Genomic DNA, 21404 nt, shown 5'->3' on the forward strand with positions numbered 1-21404 from the left:
GGGATTGGAAGTGGAAATATGAATGTGTTCACTAACAATCTAGCTAACAACAGAAATGTGAATCCACCTCTTTCTCTACTTAACTGGCCTTTTGGCGGTGGACAGGGTGTTTTCCTGTAATTATCCATCCAGTTCAGTTACATTGCCAGTGAACACACGTAATACCAACAAGTATATGCAACTACGTTGAAGAACTATGCAGACTCTCTAAACAGAGGGAGAGTAGATGATAAAGACTGTCTCAGAGTGTGAGTATCACATGGCCTGACCATAGCGTGTAGGTGACACAGCACTGCACTCAGGAGAAACAGGAGCGCCTAAGGTACCTTTTTTGCAAAAGGGCCCTTCATAAGGTGAATTGGTGCAATCACACAGGTAGCCATTGTGCTTCTCCACACACTTGCCCCCGTTGTGGCAGATGCTGCCGTAGCTGCTGCAGTGGCCGGGGCAGCCTGGCCTGACTCCAGACGTGACCTTTGCCCTCTCTTCCAGGTCCAGTTTCTGTCCATTCAAGTGTAAGGAGCGAATGCATCCTAGGAAGCCTTTCTGTCTGGATGATGTTCCCCCTAAGAGGTTAAATAAAAGGAAATAAATATAAGGTATTATAGGGCTCAATACATTTAGGTTTAATGCTGGCATGGGTAAGAGTTAAGTAGTTCTCTGTTGTCATGCAGGTCTAAATTAATTTTTTTATTAAAGTTTCCAGTGAGAGTTGGAATTCCGAAGGGCCTCAAAAAAAATGCATGTCCAAGAAACATGGGTGGAGCTAGAGACCACTATCTTTAGCCAACTAAAGCAGGAACAGAAAACCAAATACCCCATATTCTCATTTATAAGTGGGAGGTAAATGATGAGAACACTTGGATGCAAAGAGGGGAGCAACAAACACTGGGTCCTACTTGAGGGTGTCGGGTGGGAGGAGGAAGAAGATCAGAGAAAAATAACAATTGGGTACTAAGCTTAGTACCTGGGTGACAAAATATACGACAAATCCACGTTATACAAGTTTACCTACATAATAAACCTGCAAATCTAGCCCTGAACCTAAAATAAAAGTTAGGAAAAAAATACACATCCTTCTAGGCTGGGAACCCCCTCCCTCAAGCTCTTTCCGTATACACACAAAAAAAGTGAAAGATTGTAGTTCCTATATTTTACAGGTTTAATGGCAAAACTTCAGATGGCCATGTTTCTTGTGAAAAAAAAAGTTCCTACACAGTCCACAGCACACTTTCTTTTTTTTTTTTTTTTTTGGAGACGGAGTCTCGCTCTGTCTCCCAGGCTGGAGTGCAGTGGCGCGATCTCGGCTCACTGCAAGTTCCGCCTCCCAGGTTCACGCCATTCTCCTGCCTCAGCCTCTCTGAGTAGCTGGGACTACAGGCGCCCGCCACCACGCCCGGCTAATTTTTTGTATTTTTTTAGTAGAGACGGGGTTTCACTATGGTCTCGATCTCCTGACCTCGTGATTCGCCCACCTCGGCCTCCCAAAGTGCTGGATTACAAGCGTGAGCCACCGCGCCGGCCAAGCACACTTTCATTTGAAGTGGAAGGCACAGAGTGGGACTGTCCTTTCTGGCAAAGTTAGACAGAAGCTGTTAGGTACACCAACTTAGAAAACTTCAGTAGACTTCCTAATGCTTGCACAGTGCAGTGCAGTAGAGTGGAAGGTGGGTAGACCAGAGCCAGATAGACATGGAGTCAAACTCATGTCACTTGCTGATTAGCCATATTGACCATGGAATTACCTAAGCCTCAGCTACTTGATCTATAAAATAAAAATCAATCTATTGTGCGGTGTATAATGAGACTTCATTAAGATCATACAATAGGCCTCGCATGGTGGTGCATGCCTGTAATCCTAGCATTTTGGGAGGCCAAGACGGGCTGATCATCTGAGGTCAGGAGTTCAAGACCAGCCTGGCCAACATGGTGAAACCCCATTTCTACTAAAAATACAAAAATTAGCCAGGCATGGTGGCAGGCGCCTGTAATTCCAGCTACTCGGGGGGCACTGAGGCAGGAGAATTGCTTGAACCCAGGAAGCTGAGGCAGAAAAATAGGTTGAACCGGGGAGGCGGAGGCTGCAGTGAGCCGAGATCATGCTATTGCACTCCAGCTTGGGCCACAGGGCGAGACTCTGTCTCAAAAAAAAAGAAAAAAGAAAAAAGAAAAAAAGAAAAAGAAAGAAAAGAAAGAAAATAACATAGAATACAATACCTGTTCAATCACTGCTGCTCTTTTATGCCTTCTCTTGCACCTTCACAATGGCTAGAACCAGGTCCTTAATATATATGTGCTGATTAATCCTTAAATTAAGCTGATTAATAATGAGCTTATTCTTACATTATGATTTAGAAGACAGATTTCTTTTTTGTGGAATACACAATAGGCTTGTAACTTTCTGCTGAGGATATATCTTAAAGATTTCAGAAAGATTTTATATGTTTCTTGAAAATTATTCAAGAATCAAGCAGATTTAATATTTCAGAGTGTTTTGTTCCCATCAGAAATCCAGTATTCCACCAGCCTACCCCTCTGATATCAGAAAAATGTGTGTTGAAAGACAAGCCAGGAAATTAAGCTAAGTCCCATTATAAGGTATTTATTTGGTGCTGAAACTCCTGGGAGAACCCAGGGGAGGTGGAGGTACAGAACGGCCTTAAAGAACACAACTTTTGTTTCAAATCCTCAGGCTCAAGTCTATACATATGGATGAGTGAAAGCCACACACAGATCTTTGAGGTCTACCAGATGTACTAAATGGAGAGGAGGAGAAGGTGGAAGGGAAAATACTAAGGTCAGGACCAACTTGTCATTCGTTTTCTGTACCCTTAGATCTCTCATCTGAGCCTCATTCTAGAAATTATTCTACAAGTTTATTAAATCTTTGTCTGGCAAATGACCAGATACAAATGTGTCCTTATCAAAGTGCATCAGATGAGAAATTGAAATGCATAATCTTAGACAGGGAATAGAGATGTTAAGTGAGAAACAAAGCTGTAAGTTAAAGGAATGAATAGATAATTTAAAGAATTCCTGGCATTAGTCAGACTGGCCCAATGGTGGGTCAATGGCTTTGAGGAAAGCAAGGAAATAATTAGAAATGGGGAGGATGTGAGGGGGACATGGGGCAGGGGAGAGTGGGGAGAGAAGGGCTGTTTTTCCAAAATCCCACCAGGTCAGCAGACTCATAAATATATGTATGACATTCACTTGCTACATCCAAAGACATTTATCCTAAGGGATAGATCTCATCTTGCATTCTGAAGTAATGATTTATAGAATACAATATGTGTTCAATTATTTTATTTTTAGTTCCCATAAGTGATACCCAAGCAGGCCAGGAGGCCAAACCCAAATTGCATTCTCCTGTCTCAATTTTGGTAAGTAAATCTCTTTAACCACAAGATAAATCAATTAATTATAAACACAAGCAGATCATAGAGGAAGGTTCATTATTTCTTTCCTGGAGAGTGTGTAGAATAAAGAGGAGAGGATTTAGGTAGTCAAATGTTTTGTTTGGTTTTGTTTTTCTCATTTTGTAGTCACTCCCCATGGTGGATTTGAATAACTCTTCATATATCTTGTTAGTGTCATTTTTCTGTTAGCAGAAGTGAAGAATGCAAGATCTATTGCACATTTTCTTGCATGTGACTTAGTCAACAACTTTATTAATAGAGAAGAAGATGACTGGGTTGGGTGGTTTCTCAGGCAAAAATGCACTCCTTAAGGTTTGAGACTTATAGAGCCTGGTGATAGTGACACAAATCTGGGGAATTATTTCAATTACAGATGCTGACAAAACATAATGACACAGTGAGGTATGAACTCAATTGCACAGTGAACTAAATTTCCATTTTTACCTGGCTGTTTTAGTCTTTACAAAGAAGAAAACTAGGAGTAAGTTTGCTTTTTCTTTATAAAGAGAATAATTTTTTAAAAGCAGCCCTTCTTACCTACTATGTATAGAGAGTTGTTGGAGGCATGAATCTTCTGTAAAACTTATTGTACAGAAACAGAAAGGCAACAGTAATCTTCCCTCATCCTCCTCTCTCACTGTCCTCCTCCCCTACTCCAGCCCTGTGGATTTTCTCTCCCTCTCCCAGAAATCTGTTTCCGAATCCATTTGCTTCTCTCTCTCTCTCTTCTTTCTCTTTCCTTCTTCCTTCCTTTCTATCTTTCTTTCTTTCTCTTTCCTTCTTTCTTTCTTTCTCTTTCTTTCCTTCTTTCTTTCTTCTTTCTTTCTTTCTTTCTTTCTTTCTTTCTTTCTTTCTTCTTTCTTTCTTTCTCCTTTCTTTCTTTCTTCTTTCTTTCTTTCTCCTTTCTTTCTTCTTTCTTTCTTTCTTTCTCCTTTCTTTCTTTCTTTCTTTCTTTCTTTCTTTCTTTCTTTCTTTCTTTCTTTCTTTCTTTCTTCTTTCTTTCTTTCCTTTCTTTTCTTCCTTCCTCTTTCTTTTCTTCCTTCCTGCCTGCCTATTTGTTTTATTTTTCAGACAGAGTCACATTCTATCATCCAGGCTGGAGTGCAATGGTGTGATCATAGCACACTGCAGCTTCCATCTCCCAAAGTTCAAGCAATCTTCCTGCCTCAGCCTACCGAGTAGCTGGGACCAAAAGCACACACCACCACGACCAGCTAATTGGTTAAAATTAATTTTTATTATTTATTTATTTAATTTTACTAGAAATGAGGTCTTACTATGTTGCCCAGGCTATCTCAAAACCCTGAGCTCGAGCAATCCTCCTGCCTTGGCCTCCCAAATTGCTGGGATTACAGGTGTGAGCCACCATGGCCAGCTTGTCTGCTTCTTTCTATGCCTGGAGACCTCTTTCAGTATATTCTCTGTCACCCTAACCTGCAAAAACATGCTACCTTCAGCCCCTGCTCTTCCTTTCCATTCACCATTTTGTGGCCAGAATTAATGCAAATTTGAAAATGTGATTCTGCTGTACGTGTTTGATACCCTTAGGAAACTAGTCATTGTTCTAGGGATAAAGCTGAAATTCCTGATCACAACTGACACAGCAAGGAAGATCTGGCCTCCTCTTACCTCATCAGCTTCTTTCTCCCACACTCCCTGCACTGACTTCAGTGCACCAAGCATTCCGAACCACTTGTGGCTCTCATGCCACATGGCCTATCTAGACTTTGCACCTCTTCACATATGTTGTATTTACTAGTATGTTATCCATCCCCATGCACTCCACTGCTTGTCCTACACTACCTCTGTAGTCGCAGACATGCACACCTGAACTCATATAAACTTATTAATCATTTATCTTTCTACCCACCGAACATTTACTTATTTTAATTATTTGTCAATTTTTTAAAACACAAAAAATACTTCTAAAAATTCTAGTTAGTTCCTCATTGAAAAATCAGAACATCTCTTAAAAATGAACCTGCTTTCTTGCATGGCAATTCTCAGCTGCACTGGGGTCAGCTCCTTTAAGACAGGGCATGCACTCTCCATTTGACCACAGACCCCACCAGGATGACTTCACTCATTCATGTTGCCTTCCTGGCCACTGCAAGTATTTAATTTTTCCCGTGTTGCTCTAATATACTTTTATTTTTAATTGTTTGTTTCTTGTATACAGTTCACTGTAATTTTAGAAGAACAAAAAACATGTAGTTTTATACTTAGAGAAGGTCAAGGGTTTTTTTTCTTTTTTTCTCAGCCTTAATATCTGAGCTCTTTGAGGACCAAAGCAGTGCCTCTGGTTCTAAAAACAATATTTAAACATACTAGTCATACTAGTTGTAGGCTAGAAATTTATACTAAACTCATTAAATCGTCAGTGGGAAAGAAGGTATTCTTCATATCATTCACATTGCCTAAGAAACTCAACATCCACATTGCCTAAGAAAACTTAGCGTCAGAGATTGCTTTGGCCAGAGTTGGGAATTAAACAGATTTTATGTAGCAAAGCCTGGAATCACACTGGACCTGGTGACCTTCAAAGCCTGCATGTAGCTCCTTGCCCTAAAATTCTAAGATGAATATTAGACGATTTGGGTCAATACCACAACTAAGTGATTCTTCCAGTTTCTTCCTCTTATCTCTTACGTGTTTTCTTTCACCAAATAATATACCAGCATGCACTTATTCTCTCAGCTTCCCTATCAGTCTTTTCGACAACTTAGACCATTAGTTGGCTGGCCTAGCTAGAAGCAATTTTGTATGATACTCTTCAGTTGGCCCTTGGTATCAAGTGGGTTCATTATGATGATGTTTCCTTGGACTGAGTATGAATCAACTCTTAAAAACTTCACTATCATCATTCTAAGCCTGTCTTTGAAAACCTATATGTGTCAGTTGGACAAATGCTCATTGCTTTCAGAGAAGCATCTCAATTCCTTGTGCCCTCCTTGAGCACAAACGCGGAGCCTCTATTTCTGTCATGTGTGTCTGCTCTTTCCTGCACATGCTCCAGCAAAACTCATTATCAGAGAAGCCCCTGGAAAAACACAGACTGCATCAGGTCAGGCTCTTATTTCACAAAAATTAGTACAGTGCCACCTTTCCATTCTCCCTTCTTCCCTCCCACCCTTTCTTCCTGCCTTACTTTTTTTTTTTATGCCCTTGAACATGGAGCAGCTTGTTTTCTACTGAAGTTCAGCTGCATTTACCACTTAGAGTTCAAAAAGCGGCAGACTTTTTGACTAAAGTGGCAGAAGGTTTAACATATACATGATGAATAAAAACAAGTATGCTAACTATTGATTATGTTCTTTTTTAAGCCCTGGTTCTCCAATTGGCAGAATCTTGGTACCAGGAGGAAATCCTGCTGTAGACTTTAATTTCAAAATGTGATTTCCTTAAGGATAAGGCATGTATCTGGTTGAGTTTTGCCAGATAGAGAAATTTCTTGCTCAGGAATCACTAAACATACACTATTTAATAATACTGGTAGTATCAACTGGATGCCCAAAATGTAAAATAATAATAATAGTGATCAGAACGAAGAATTTATTTAATATCAAAACCTCTACATGCTTCATTGATTTAATCCTCACCACAAATTTTGACACCTCAAACCAAACGCCAAACCCCCTCAGGAAACTGGAAAAGAGCTTAGTGATAACTTGAATTTTGTTAACAGATTAAAATAATTTCCTTATTTGTTTGGTAGAAATAAATGTTGTGAAAGACTTGTGAATAATAATTCATCAATCCATGTCAAGAGCCATTAAAGCATTGTTATTACTGGCTTCATTGCACTTTTTAAAGAAAATAGCTGAAAATGGAGCTCGGAGGAGGATTACAAGCAGAAATATTAATACTTAATTGATCTTTTGAAATAGTTGTTACAGACTGGGGGAGGGAAATGTCTGACAAAAGAGAAAAATAAGTCATGGTAATTCTATTTGGGAACTACTTACAAAACCATTAAAACTTATGATGATGAGAAAACTCAACTTCAGTGATTGAGGCTGTGTTTAGTACTGTGTTTTATTGTTTCTTGTGTTCAAGAACAAATGCAAAAGTGCACAGGAATATATGACTTGATAATTTTTCACAAACTGAACACACCAAAGTAACTAGCAACCAGATCAAAAGACAGAATTTTACCAGCATGCCAGAAGCTTCCTTCCAGTTACCAACCACCCCTTCTAAGAATACCACTAACCTGTTTCTGAAATCAGAGGTCGAATATGATTTAAATTGAATCATACTGCATGTACTATTTTGACCCTGGCTTCTTTTGCCTAGCATTGTATTGATGACATTTGTCCGTATTAATAAAGGATGCTGTACAGCATTCTGGTGTGAGAAACATTTCATAAATCATCTTACTTTCTACTCTCAATGGGCATAGTATAGGTTTTGGCAATTATGAATAGTGCTGCCATAAGTAATCTTCTGTATTTATTATGGTTCATATTTCTTTTGGTGTATACCTAGGAGTAGAACTGTTGGTCATAGGGTATGCATATGTTCGACTTTAGTAGATAATGCAAAACAGTCTTAACTGTTTCAATTTATACTCCCACCAGCAATAAATTAAATTTTAATTGTTTGCATTCTCAGAATGATGCTTTTTTTTTTTAAGTTCTTTGGTCAGTATGCTAAATGCCGGTGATTATTTTACAAACTACAGATGACAAAAAAAATGTGAGCAATTGAACTAAAATTCTCCCAGTCCTGGGATACTTATTGGAAATCTGATTTACACTTTCCATTTCTACCTATGGCTTGTGGTTGGTCTGAAGCCTCCCCTATACTGGGTTCAAGCTAGATCTTTCCTACTGTTTAAGGTCCACATGACCTTCTAGTACAGAAAAAGGTATCAATTTCACAATACATAATGATGGGGACAAGTTAGAATAACAATAATAACAAAGATAAAATATTGAAATATCTAGAGGCTTTTAGTCTTTTGTGAACACAAAGCAGGCAGGACACATTATCATCCATATTTTCCTGCTGGGCATGCAGGCACCATCAGAGGTTACGTGGCCTTCAGGAATAAATGGAAGGAAGCAAGGTGGCTTTGCAGAAGATAAAAGAGGAGAAAAATGAGGGCAGATAAACAAAAGGATAAAAAACGATGGAACCAGAGGAAACGCATAACACAATATGTTCTGACTGAAAGGGGAAAACTGCAGGCTTCAGAAACTCTAAGAGAGTGGAGGTATTATAAAAAAGAAATGAACCTCATCTACATATGCACACATATATACATATATAACTGCTCCACTGCCCTCCATTACTGCTTTTGGAGCACACTCCTCTGGGCAAGGACTATTTCTTATTAGTGGGTGTGTGGATGAGACCTTGTCAGCCTGAATCTGCCCTTCAGGGCTACAGCCTCATCCTGACAGTGACCCCCACCCCATGTTTTTGATGAATTAATTTATCTGTGAAAGGATGGGAGATAAAAGGTAGAAAAGGAAGGATCCTTGAGGATAAGAGTTTGTGGGAAAATGGCAGAGAATGAGAAGCAAAAGGGCACCTGACTCTGTCATCGATACAAGCACCATCTCACTATTTTAAGACAAACCCGAGCCCAAAGCAGGGCTCCGGTGCAGTGTAGATGGCGGCAGGGAACGCAGTGTCCGCGTCTAGTACCCCAAATAGACAGCAAGGTCCGGAAGGATGGTCAGTGTTAGGTCCTGAGGCATTTGGGCTCCAGATGTCCTCCCAGATACTTGAATAAGTGATCGATTGGCTTAGCAATGTAAGAGATCTGCTTCCTACACACTGAGTGGGCACACAAGTCTCAGGCTGCCTTCCAAGGGCCAATTTCCTTAGACACTGTACTAACTGTAAATTAATCTTATTTCACCAATATAAGAAAGAGAGAGGCAGGAAATAAGTAATTACACAACCTAAGGGAAATAGAGTCTGGGGCCTGCTTCTGCATGGAGTTGGGAGCTGCATCCAGTTTTCCCTGCTCATACCGCCTTGAATACATACCACATACCACAGCATGAAGGACTTACTAGAAAATCCAACTCACCCCCCCCCCCCCAAGCCTGTACCTCCCAAAGAGCGAATGGATCTTATTTATCTCCATGACCCCATTGCCCAGCCCAGGGCTGACTGAGCATGCACTCAGAAAATATTTGCTCAGTAAATTATGGAAGGAAAATAATGTGAGTGGGGAGAAAAGGATGAAGGACAAATAAAAGCAAGTGGAAATGCAGAATCAGACCACTGCCCCTCACTCCTCATCCTGCAAAATGCTCCAAACTCCATCTAAGCACCCACAGGCTTTTAAAGACTCTTTTGGGTGAGATAGTAGGAAAGGAGGAGGTTGATCGCTGGGAGAATGAAGAATAAATTCTGCTAAAGAAAGTCATTTCAATTTAAAACAATCATATAGCCTGGCTTTTTGCTGCACTTTATTCTCAGTCCAGACCAAGAGAAAGTCAGTGGCTGAGGCAAAATCCTGACTGCCTAGAAGGCATTGCAAATGTGTGAGGAGTGTGGTCAGCTTTCAGTTTATTTCTGGTATCCTTAAATAACAAGTAAAGGTCCCATTTCTGGTCTGGGCACATCCTCTCACTGCCAGATTGGACACAACTCTCTGATTTGGAGAAACAACCCAAAACTGTCTTATTGAACAGATCGGGAGAAAATAATAGCAGTGAGAATGTAATTTAGCAATAACAATTCTGAAGCAGGCGTATGTGAACCATATAGTAATTTGAAAATGTGGTTTTGAAATCTCTTTATCTTTAAAGTCGATGGCCAAGAAAATGGCAAGAAACTTTCCCCTTTATAAGGACCTGCATTCAGCTTTTGAGGCACTCACACTCCAAGTACACTAGTGTGTGGGGAAATTTCTGTTGATTTGTGAGAAGAAGTAAAATCCAGCGTAGGGAGGGATCTTTCCCCCTGGAGCCATTACACCAATTGAGTGTGTCCTTTAAATGTCAAAACCCCTGAGTTTCCAAAAGGAGTGTCTCATTATTCCACTGGGGTGAGGGCACAAATCATTTCCCATTTGAAACAATCTTTTGCTTGCCATTCTTATTTAAGAACCCTTAAAAGAAAATCCCAAGTGGAACAGGGACATCCATTGCTGCATTCAATGTTTGAAACTGATTTGCAAGGTATTGATTATTATTAAGCCCAGTGGGCAGATGGAATAACTGAGGCTCAGAGAGAGTAAGTGGCTTGCCGAATACCATAAAGCCGCTAGTGGAATGGACGGCACGGGGGGCTCTGCCTTCATTCACTTTCATTAATCCATTAGATTTTTATTGAACACTAAATATATTAGAAAACCTTTACTGGTCCCAGAGATGTGAAGATAAATTAGACACTATGTCTTCCCACAAAGAAACTCCTAGAAAGGGGAGATGCAACAATCAGGTCAGTATAATCAGGCGTATTGTGTGTGCTCACAGAAATAGGGGGGTATACCAGGATAGACTCCCCTGAGAGGAGATAGTACATCTGACTCATCAAAGTCTGCATTATCAATGAAGAGGAGTCTGTCAGGTAGATCGGGGTAGGGGCGGGCTCCTTTTAGTTTGAGTACCAGGACCTTTAAAGGGTAATGAAGCAAAACCATGCAAACTTGGTCTTAATAACCTATTAGCATGAAACAGTGTTTTAGAAAAGGAAAGTAGGAGGGGAAGAGGCATTATTTTATAGCTAATTCTCAGGAGAAATGAAAAATAAATTTCACTTAAGAAAATTAATTTGATTTAAAAGAAGCGTGTGTGTGTGTCTGTGTGTGTGTGAGCGTGCACACATGTGTGTAAGTTGCACGAAAAATGTATCTGATTCTGTCTCAGGTTGGGTTCACCAGAAAGCAAGTTCTGTGATGGAGTTAAGGGTACAGGATATTTTTAGGGGAAACCTTGGAAACCACACTTATGGTGGGACAGAAGAAAAAAAAGTATGAATGGGCAGAGAAGTGAACTATGGTAAAGGCCCAACATCAGCCCAGCACAGTCCCACCAGGAGTGCTGAAACCAGAACGAATAACCAGAGATGTTCCTTCTTGGGCCCAATAGTTGTGCCTTTGTACTCTGGCTCATTCACTGGATGTGAATCTCCCTGGAAAGGACATGACCTTGGTCAAGGCTTTCTCTGCAGCTGAGGCAGCTTCTGAAGGTGCAGACAGATGAAGACTGTCCACCAACAAGCACTCCCAGCCACAGGGCAAGTCCTTCTTTGAAGGGAGACCTGGACAGCAGATTACAAGGTCCTACCACAGGTCCCTAAGCCCCTCTACACATGGAAGATGAGCCTGAGAGCAGATCCTTATTTACCTTGAAACAGGGATGATAACACTGGAAGCTGAATTGGAGCATGGCACTTCTTACCTCCTCTTCTACAAAATCACCTTCCTTACTGAAGCAGCTTTGAATCCACATCCCTTTCTTCCAGGTTCAGAAGAAACTCTTGTTTTTTTCTTTTTAACTTGTCTCTATTTGTTACAATCCTTTTAAGCAGAATGTGACTGGGACACTACATTACCATTCAGAATCCTCTCTCTGAGTTATTTTTGAATGGCTTTACAACATGCCTAGGTAGGCTTATAATTTCCCTGCTCTGAACTATACTTTTCTTTGGAAAACAAGTCTCTTTTGGAGAGTTTCTTCCATTAAGTTGCTTCTTGGTTTATGAAACTGTGTTCCTGTCTTCTGGCTTGAGTGTGGAAGATCCCCAGACACGTGCTAACAGGATTGACAGGATGATCAAACTCAGTCTGGGTATTGATGAAGCTAATGATGCCAGCGCTGCTGAAACTGAAGCAAGGCCACCCTCAAAGGCGATGATGACACATTGTGCATGGAAGAGGTAGATGAAGCTTTGGCTGAGGCACCACTTGTGCATGTGTTCAAAAAAAACTTGATAACAAAATGAGAAGAGTATAACTCCACCAGTAGGACTTACTGGAGGTTTCTGACACACTTCCCATCCCCTACTCTGCCCAAGGGCTTTCTCACCTCCTCTGAGTCATCTGCTTCCTCTCGGCAGACTCAGAGAAATGGAAACCAGCTCACTAAGCTCTAGGCAGTGTTGCAGCCTCAGCCTGCTCTCTGGTTTGCTCTTTTCCAACTGGGAGCTTCCCTTGTGGCTACTCAGCATGTGGCAGTCATATTAGCTCCAGGGCAGCCTGATTTCTTTCCTGCAATTGCCCCTCAGATTGGATCCTTGAATGTCCAGGGAGAACTGTTTTATTGTCCAGAAAGATCTGCCTTAAGTTTCTTTTTACAATTAGAATGCCAGTTTCACATAAATGATGCTCTGCTAATGATTTCTTTCTTTACTGAGTTATAAATGTTGACAAGTGGAAGTGCCAAGAGAATCAAATTACTGCTTCTAACTTTGAGTTTTTGTGAGGTCTGAAGCTTGGGACCTCTCTTTCTGAGCTGCATGAGAAGATGATACCATGCTGCATTCTCCTTTAAAAAAGACCGTATGAATCCTGACACACACACACACACACACACACTCTCACACCCCTCCATTCTGCTTCAATTGTCCATTGTCAATCCAACAGAGACCAAAAGATCACAATATGAGCTTAATTAAAGCAGAAGAAGTTGTAGACAAACGTTTCAAAAGTGTGTCTTAAATAGTAGGGAGCAATCTGGGTGGCCAAGGTGGGCAGATTGCTTGAGCCCAGGAATTGGAGACCAGCCTGGGCAACAAGGTGAAACCCTATCTCTATTAAAAATACAAAAATTAGCCAGATGTGGCAGCGTGAACCTGTAACCCCAGCTACTCAGGAGACTGAGGAAAGAGAATTGCTTGTACCTGGGAAGCAGGGGTTTCAGTGAGCTGAGATCCTGAGATCGTACCACTGCACTCCAGCCTGGGCAACGGAGAAAGACTCTGTTTCAAAAAATATGTAGTACCGGGTAGAAAACACTAAAATGGGTGTTGGGATGGGTTAAATGTATCCAATTCTCAACATCCTCAAGAAGAGACAAAATTTTGCTGAAAGGATGATTTAATCATTCACTTCTCCTGAATATAAAAACAGAACTAATGTTTTTTCAAACATTTTCAAGCTACAAGAACCTGATTTTGTGGAGCACTGGTGTTAGGGACAAACCCAGGTGTTTTTCATCGTTTTTTGTTGTTGTTGTTGTTGTTGTTGTTGTTGTTGTTTTTCCACTAAAGAAGCATTTTTGAGTGGACACTGGGTGCTCTTCTAGTGTTTCTTATGTGGCTACTGAGGCAGTCCCAGGGCCTGCCTGCTAGCGCTCAGAGGTCTCTTACCATCTTCTTAAACCAACCAGAACAATTTCCCTTATGTAATTGGTAAGGGGACATTGAAAGTCATACATTAATGTTTCCTAAAAAAATTGAAGCATACTTAATATATTATTTAACTTTGAAAAAAATACACTTTTATGGGAATAGTAGACATAATCAGAGATTTATATAATGTTAAAAAGACAATTATTTCTTCACTTTTTGTTTCACCGTTGACGTCATGATAATTATTATCCTCCATGCACAACAGCTTTATGTAAAAATATGCTAATAGCTAATTTTCCAATTATTTCTCAATGTGAAGAGAATATAGATCTCTTCCTATACTGTTAGACACATGACATCATGCCTAATGGAAAGCACTACAGGCGTGCTTCAGGACGGCTATCTTCATGAGGCACTCACAAGAGTAAAATATAAGTTATTATTCCAAGAGGAGACTGGGGCCAGTTATCTATGTGTTGCATTATGCCGCAAATCAAGAGTTTAGGAAGTGCCAGAGCACAAAATTAACATGTGTGCACCAAGCCTGCCTGGCTTCACCCTTGACCTCAATGAGTTTGACACGCTTCACCTGAAAATAGGAATAATAATTCCCTACCAGCCTGGAAGCAAGAACAGCAATTTTGGGGGATCTCTCCCAATGTTGTGACTTATCAAGTCAGTGTAGTATTTTCCCCAGGGGATTGTAAGTTTGGAGTAGCTTCAGTTTATTTTGACACAAATAGAGCAGTGGGGCCAAGAAAAAAAAAGTAGGCCCATGGGAAAAATAAAAAGTAGAAGGAAATAGAGTCATAAAATGAGACTCACAGGCCCCCATCTTCACAAAATTTCCATTCTATAATTGCCGCATATTTTGAAAGATCTTGTGTTAGGTTTGGAGGGAATGAGACATTTTCTTTGCTGTTACATACACATGGGCATGATGGTAGGTGTGACAGTTGTTCCTAATTTATACATGCAGATAGCAGATCCTCAAGCCTTAGAAGAGTGGTTACAGTCTCTTCATTTTCATTCTGCAGATAAAGACAATAGTACACTCATGCTAGTTAGTTTTCTACCCAGGGCCTGTGGCTTGTTGGCATCTGACCAGGAATGCATACTCCGATCTCTCCATTGGATCTTGGATTTTTCTTGCCTCATCCTATATTGATGGACACATTAGTGGGGAATAACAAAGCAGAAGGGGCGGTACTATTGACCGTTCCAAAGGTGAGAATGCCACACGCTTGCAGCTTACATTTCAGAAGCTGCATGTTGTGAAGAGTCTCCTGCTCTGTTAAAGAAATGTGACTGGTGAAATGGCATGGTTGCAAATGTCCCTAACCATCATGATGATATAACAGCCTGAAGTTAAAGTATTGATTCTGGAAATCCAGTATGCACTGACTCATGTATCAGCACTTCAACCTGTCACATTCCAATGACAGGGGCAGTGCTGAGAGGAACATCCTATTCTAAAAACGCAGCCTATTTCTGGTACTCAGGAAACACTCATGACCACAGCAGCTGTGTCAGTGATTACAATGCTGAAGGATGCTCCATTTTGATTGAAAGATCCTTCAGTGGCCAAAGATATCTAGACAGACATATCCAAATTAATATTTAAGTAATGCTACACTCAATCTATTCCAGTAAAGAAGCACATGCCAATGATATCTTTTCCTGCCTAGCAAATATAAATATCCAAGGCCTCTCAATTTCTGAATAATACAGAATGCAATTGTTCATTTTGGTGACTATAACTAAGCACCAAAATGCTTATTTATTCATCTATATATTTATAGAACAATTGAATTGTGCAAGATGGAAATGTTGAGACTTCAGCTTTGTTGGCTACCTGACATTTCTAAATGGGCATATCACTGAACTCTAAATAGGAAAATTCAAACTGAAAGACCATTAAAGTGACCTCCAACTGCATTTTATTCTTCTTCAAGTACATTAAGACAAATTCAATAAAGCAGAGTAACATCTGAGATGGGACTTATTGGAGAGAAACATAGCAGAAGCAGGTGCTCTTGCCACAGCTGACCTTGGCTCCAGCACCAGCAAGCTATATCCTCCAGACCCATCAACATGCTCTTACAGCTCACTGCATTTGTGATCAATCTAACCGAAACGTCTGCAGATAGAAATCTGCCATGAAACACAGCTGCCGCCTTTCCCTTTTGACTTGCACGAACTTTATCACATATCCAGTCCATATGATAATTTCGTAGCTACGTAAAATTTGCATGAAAGGGTAAAAAAATTATTCCATCTTTATATATACCTTTCAGCCAGAAAGATTCATAAATACTGCCTGAAGATAAATTAAACTTTGGCATGGAATATAATTTATGAAAATTGTGAAACACTTGACTTGATTCCACCAAAAAAATATTAGATTTTGACGACTAGCAACCTTCCTCAGAAGTCACCCATCAAAATGTGATGTTTAAATAGAATTAAAACAGCAATATAAATTTTTAAAATATTTCAATAGTGAATCATATCACATATATGAGTTATTAATTAAGCAAATGACTTGCAATCACAAAACTGTTTTGATCATTTATATCTTAGCTTCTGCTGGATCTGGGGAACATGACAGACAAAGAAAGAAATCTGGTTCCTGTTAAGAAAAGGGAATATGACATCCTCACACTCTATTACTTATTTTCTTTTAGCTGGTGTGATTTTAGTGACTGCTTTCCTCAGAGTTAAAAGTTGCACAAACCTAAATTTAAAGGAAGCAAGTAAGAAACTTCCATTGAGTGCTGGTGGCATCTCATCACTAGCAGTAAAGCTATGTAGTGTGGGAGCTGGCAAAAAAAATAAATAAACAAAAAAGGAAACAAAGTTAAATCTGGGTAGACTGACAAATTCTGTTACTTATTTACATCACTGTTCTAAACATCTGAACTCCAAGCTTTACATAAAAGCACACTCTTCGTTTTGGTAGTATTGACAATATTTCTTAACTTTCAGAGCTCGATTTTGTACTTTAAAGCTTTTCAAGCCCTCCTCAACCTACGTTAATTTTTTAAAACTACAGCTATAAGGCTCACCCTGTATTAGTCTCTCTCTCTCATCTCTCTCTGTCTCTCTCTCTCACACACACACACACACACACACACACACATATACACGCACTCCCTTATGTTTAACAAAATGTAAGAATTATGACAAGGGAAACAAAATGCCAATATAAATGTAGTTAAGGCTCAGGCACTGAAGAGAGACTCCCAAAACCCCATGCTCTCTTCTCTGTGAAACACACACACACACACACACACCCGAGAGGATTATGAACTCCTTGAAAAACAGTGGTAGTGCTCAATTCATCTTTCAATACCCACTGTCTAACAAGATAACGACCAGTTGTAGATGCTCAGTGACTATTAGCGGAATGAAAGAAGTGAGGAATGACTAAAGAAGGGTGCCTGGATCTTTCCAGGCCCCCACCAGCAGCAGCTGCCAGTTCAGATGAACAGCCTGTGGCAGGTTGATCCCCAGTGCTATGATTTCAGGGTAGCATCAAAGAGGCCCCTGATAGATCCCTTTAGAAAGGGATCATTCTTCTCTCAACCATGTTAGTGATGATGAAAATCCCTTTAAAATGGCTCAACTATATCATTGCATGGATATCAATAATTATCAGGACTGGGGTAGCACTTGGAAGGGCAGCCCATGACTTAGAGTCCACACGCACTAAGGTGTAAAGAGTTGACCTGTCCTGTCCCTTGGAGTAGATTTATATTACAATGATGAAGAACAAATGGGGTCTGTGGACATCTGAAGACAATATTACAAAAAGAAAATGTACAGAATCTGGACAACTTCAAAATTTGCTAATGGTTAGCACTATCTTAACTTGATGTAGCTGATGAAGCCAGAAAAAAAAGAATGTATAGAATGAAATTTACCATCAGAAATGATTTATGACATTTTGATCATATCCCAGATCTAAAATAAAAGAGAAATTTTTCCTGGGCATGGTCACACAGTGATCTTGTAGGGTTTAGCACAAAGGGAGCCTTAAGATGTCCCCTACCTACAAACAACTGGCTGTTCAGCTGCAGTCGAAAATGGCCCTCCTCCGACGTCTCTCTGGTGCTCCTTGGAAGGTTGTCCACCTGCAGGGAGGTCTCCTTGAGGTTCCTCTCAGCCCGGACATAATGCCATTGGTTGTCATTCAGAAGAGAAGGAGACTGGACTACAAGCTCCATAGGACCATTCCCGACATCGATGGCAAAGGTGATCTCTGAAGGAGCTGAAACCAGAAAGGAAAACGGGAAGAAGGATAGAGGAAGTTGTTAGCACATTCAAGGCACAGGCTGGAGTGGGAGAAACGATTGTAAGTCAATATCAATGTAGAGAAGACTTCCTTTGAAATCCCTGCAGCTTTGAAATCACCATTAATAGTAACAGCTACCAAATTAAATGTGTATACTTGTTGCAAGCTGTTTTTTTCCTGCTACTTTTGCAAATTCAGGAAACAGGATAGGCACCTGGACCATTCATTCTGATCTGATAAACCTGCATGAATGCCGAGGCCCTGGATTTTCTGGATCTGTTGTGGCTTCAGCTGTGTCCTCCAGGATATCTGCAGACATGAGGTTAGCAAGGCAGCTCCACTCCTGCAGGGAGGAGACTTAGGCCCTGGGAAGTCCAGTCCTTCCTCCTTATTTTACTAATGCGTGTTATATAAGCATTTGTGCTGTTTCCATAACGAAAAAAGCTCAGAAAATTGTATTGCCTTGTCCAAGGAGACGCTGCTGTAGGTGGCAGTGCCTGCAATCAAATCCAAGCCTTCTGTCATCACATGGGACTCCTTCCATTATTCTTTCTGCCTCCTCTCTATAACAATCTTTGTATAATGGAAGCCAGATGGCACCCAGTCAGAAATAAGCATACTGATGATGGTGAAATGACAAAGGTGATGGCAGCGGTGATGGTGGTGGTGGTAGTGCTAGTAGTAGTGGTGGTATTGATGGTGGTGGTGGACATAATGTTAATGATGATGGTGATGGTGGTGCTGATGGGGGTGGTGGTGATGGAGGTGATGATGATGGTGATGGTGGCGGCGGTGATGATGGTGGTGGTGGTGGCAATGGTGGTGGTAATGGTGATAGTGATAGTGGTGGTGGTGGTGGTAGTAATGGTGATGGTAGTGATGGTGATGGTAGTGATGGTGTCATCATTGTTGGTGGTGGTGATAATGGTCATGGTGGTAGTGGTGGTGGTGGTGATGGAGGTAATGGTGACGGTGATGGTAATAGTCATACTGGCAGTGCTGGTGGTGGTAATGGTGATGGTAATGATGGTGCTGGCAGTGGTGGTGTTGATCGTGGTGGTGGCAATGGTGGTGATGGCGGTGGTGGTGATAATGGTGACAGTGAGGGTGATGGTGGCAGTGCTAGTGGTGGTAATGGTGATGGTGGTAACAGTAGTGGTGATGGTGGTGATGAAGGTGATGACGATGGTGCCAGTGATGGTGGTGGTGATGATAGTGGCAATGGTGGATAACCATTAAGAGAGAGAACTGGAAGAGGTAGCACAATGGGAACAACGAACTCTATGCCAGGCACCATGCTAAGCACTGACCATGGATTATCTCATTTTAATACACAAAACCACCCTATGAGAAATGTAGCATTATTCACATTTTATGAGTGAGAAAACTAAAGTGCACAGAAATATAAATAATTTGCTGAAAGTGTCCTAAGTGGTAAGTAGAATCTGTCTCCAAAGGCAGGGTTCTTCACGATTTTGCTCTATTGAGTATATTGTCTTGTGTTTTCCATTATCACATAAGAATGTTCTAAATTTAAAGGAAATGGAGAGGTTAATTGTAATTTACAAATTGAGGATGAGGAGAGGACTGGAACTTTCATATGCTAGGCATTCCTTTTTTTCTAGGCACCTTCACAATTGCTCCCTCTCCTCTACGCCCTAAAATAGGAAACGGGTATTTATTTGATGAAGTCATCAACTGCCAGATTTAAATTATCAGAAATGCCAAAAGACAAATTCCACCCCAGAGTGCTTTCTTCCCAGCCTTTAAACCTTAACTGAAAGCAGCCTCCATCAAAGTCCCGTTACACAGAATTTTGAGTATGTGAGAGCTTGAATTCTTTTGCTTTCTGGCGAGCCCTGTCCTAAAGGAGACGTAGTAAGGTGGAAGCAGTAAGAATGGGATCTGAGAGCTTAGACTCTGGAGCTACTGTGACCCAAGGTGAGTTTTCAATGTCACCATGCCTTAATTTTCTTGTTTGTAAAATGTGAATATAAACAGTACTTAAATCATCAGATTATTTAGACATGAACCCCGATAAAGTTATTAGAACTGTGCCTGGCACATACTGCATGTTCAACAAGTGATAGCCGTTATTATTACTGTGACCTGTGATTTTTCAACCTAGGCAAATTGGCTTCAGGTTACAAATTCATGCCTTAAAGGAAACAGAATTGAAGGGAACAGATTGAGTGACGAGCAGTTAGACTAAATAAGAGTGAAGGCCGCCCCTTGAGTCTTTCCCTGTTTCTTATTCAGATCACCAGTGCCACCTGGCAGCCCTGCACATCCCCAAATTTAAAAACACTTAACTGAGAGATGACTGGACCCCACATTTACATTTTTCTATAAAACACAGAATAAGATTGGTGAGAATTTGGGTGAGGAATGTTAAAGATTTTGCTAAAAGCTTTCCTGCAAGACTAGTCTTGTGGATAATAAATTCCACTGAGACAACACATGTTTGGGGAGGGCTTGCTGCTTCGCTTTGACTAGCCTTGCCCCCTGACCTCTATAATAGGTTTCCCGTCTGTGCTTACCTCTGCTCCAAACTGCAGCCCCCTGCTGTATAATAATCTGTTTACCGTCTCCCTCGAGTCTGCAACTCTAGAAGAACATCTCATTTATCGTATACCCAGCACCTAGCACTGTGCCTTATATACAGGAAGTTCTCATTTTATTCATTGAAACATCATTACACTGCACATACTAAATGCAATTCTGCAATTTTCTTTATACTTTTACAGTTTTATACCAAGGTATTAGGGTCCTTGCAAAGTCTTTAAAATTATTATTATTTAACTTTATTAAAGGAACTATTAAAGACATACTATGTTTAAGCCGCACCTCCTAGAATCAGTAAAATTCAATAAAAATAGTTAATATTTATTGAGTACTTACTGTGAGCCAAATACCTTGCTACTCATTTTTCATTAATTGACTCACTAAGCCTTGCTTCAACTTTATGAGACAGGGAGTCTTTTACAGATGAGGGAAGTGAGGTACAGGTAGCTAAGTAAGCTGACCCAGTGCGGGTGGGGCAGAGTCTGGATGTGAATCCAGATGGTGTTTCCCAGGGCTCAATTTTTAAATCATTATTCCTACAACAAAACCTCTACACTTGGAAACCTGCGCAGTTGCCCTGGCTAGTCAAAGCTAGAATAGATAATAAAGATGCCTGAAAACAACGTGAGAGAATGAATGATACATCCCACTGTGGCCCAGTATAACAGGGCCCTTAAGGCAAACTCAAGCTGGCTCTCACTTGCTGAAGAGGTGGACATAACCCTATGGCCCTGAATAGGAAGGGAGAAGACCAATGAGAGCATTAGCTCTATCATGAACTTACCCTCTAAGTTCAACTTCCCCCAACCTTCTGACAAATGCCTTCTCTCACCAGCTACTTCTTTATGGTTCAAGGCAAAGCT

General features: G+C 40.7%; 1 protein-coding gene across 5 annotated transcripts in view; it reads right to left on the minus strand.

The window, feature by feature from the left end:
- The window catches only part of CNTNAP5 (contactin associated protein family member 5), an 884209-nt gene that overhangs the window by 131054 nt on the left and 731751 nt on the right, over positions 1–21404 (minus strand). For all 5 annotated transcript variants that reach the window (XM_055262660.1, XM_055262659.1, XM_055262661.1 and 2 more), the window contains exons 17-18: positions 17734–17952; positions 327–566 (exon numbers count right to left, since the gene is read on the minus strand). In XM_055262660.1, the coding sequence (XP_055118635.1) occupies positions 327–566; positions 17734–17952 (459 nt within the window). The remainder of the gene's footprint in view (positions 1–326; positions 567–17733; positions 17953–21404) is intronic.

This window comes from Symphalangus syndactylus, chromosome 22, assembly GCF_028878055.3.
Source record: "Symphalangus syndactylus isolate Jambi chromosome 22, NHGRI_mSymSyn1-v2.1_pri, whole genome shotgun sequence".
Taxonomy (NCBI): domain Eukaryota; kingdom Metazoa; phylum Chordata; class Mammalia; order Primates; family Hylobatidae; genus Symphalangus; species Symphalangus syndactylus.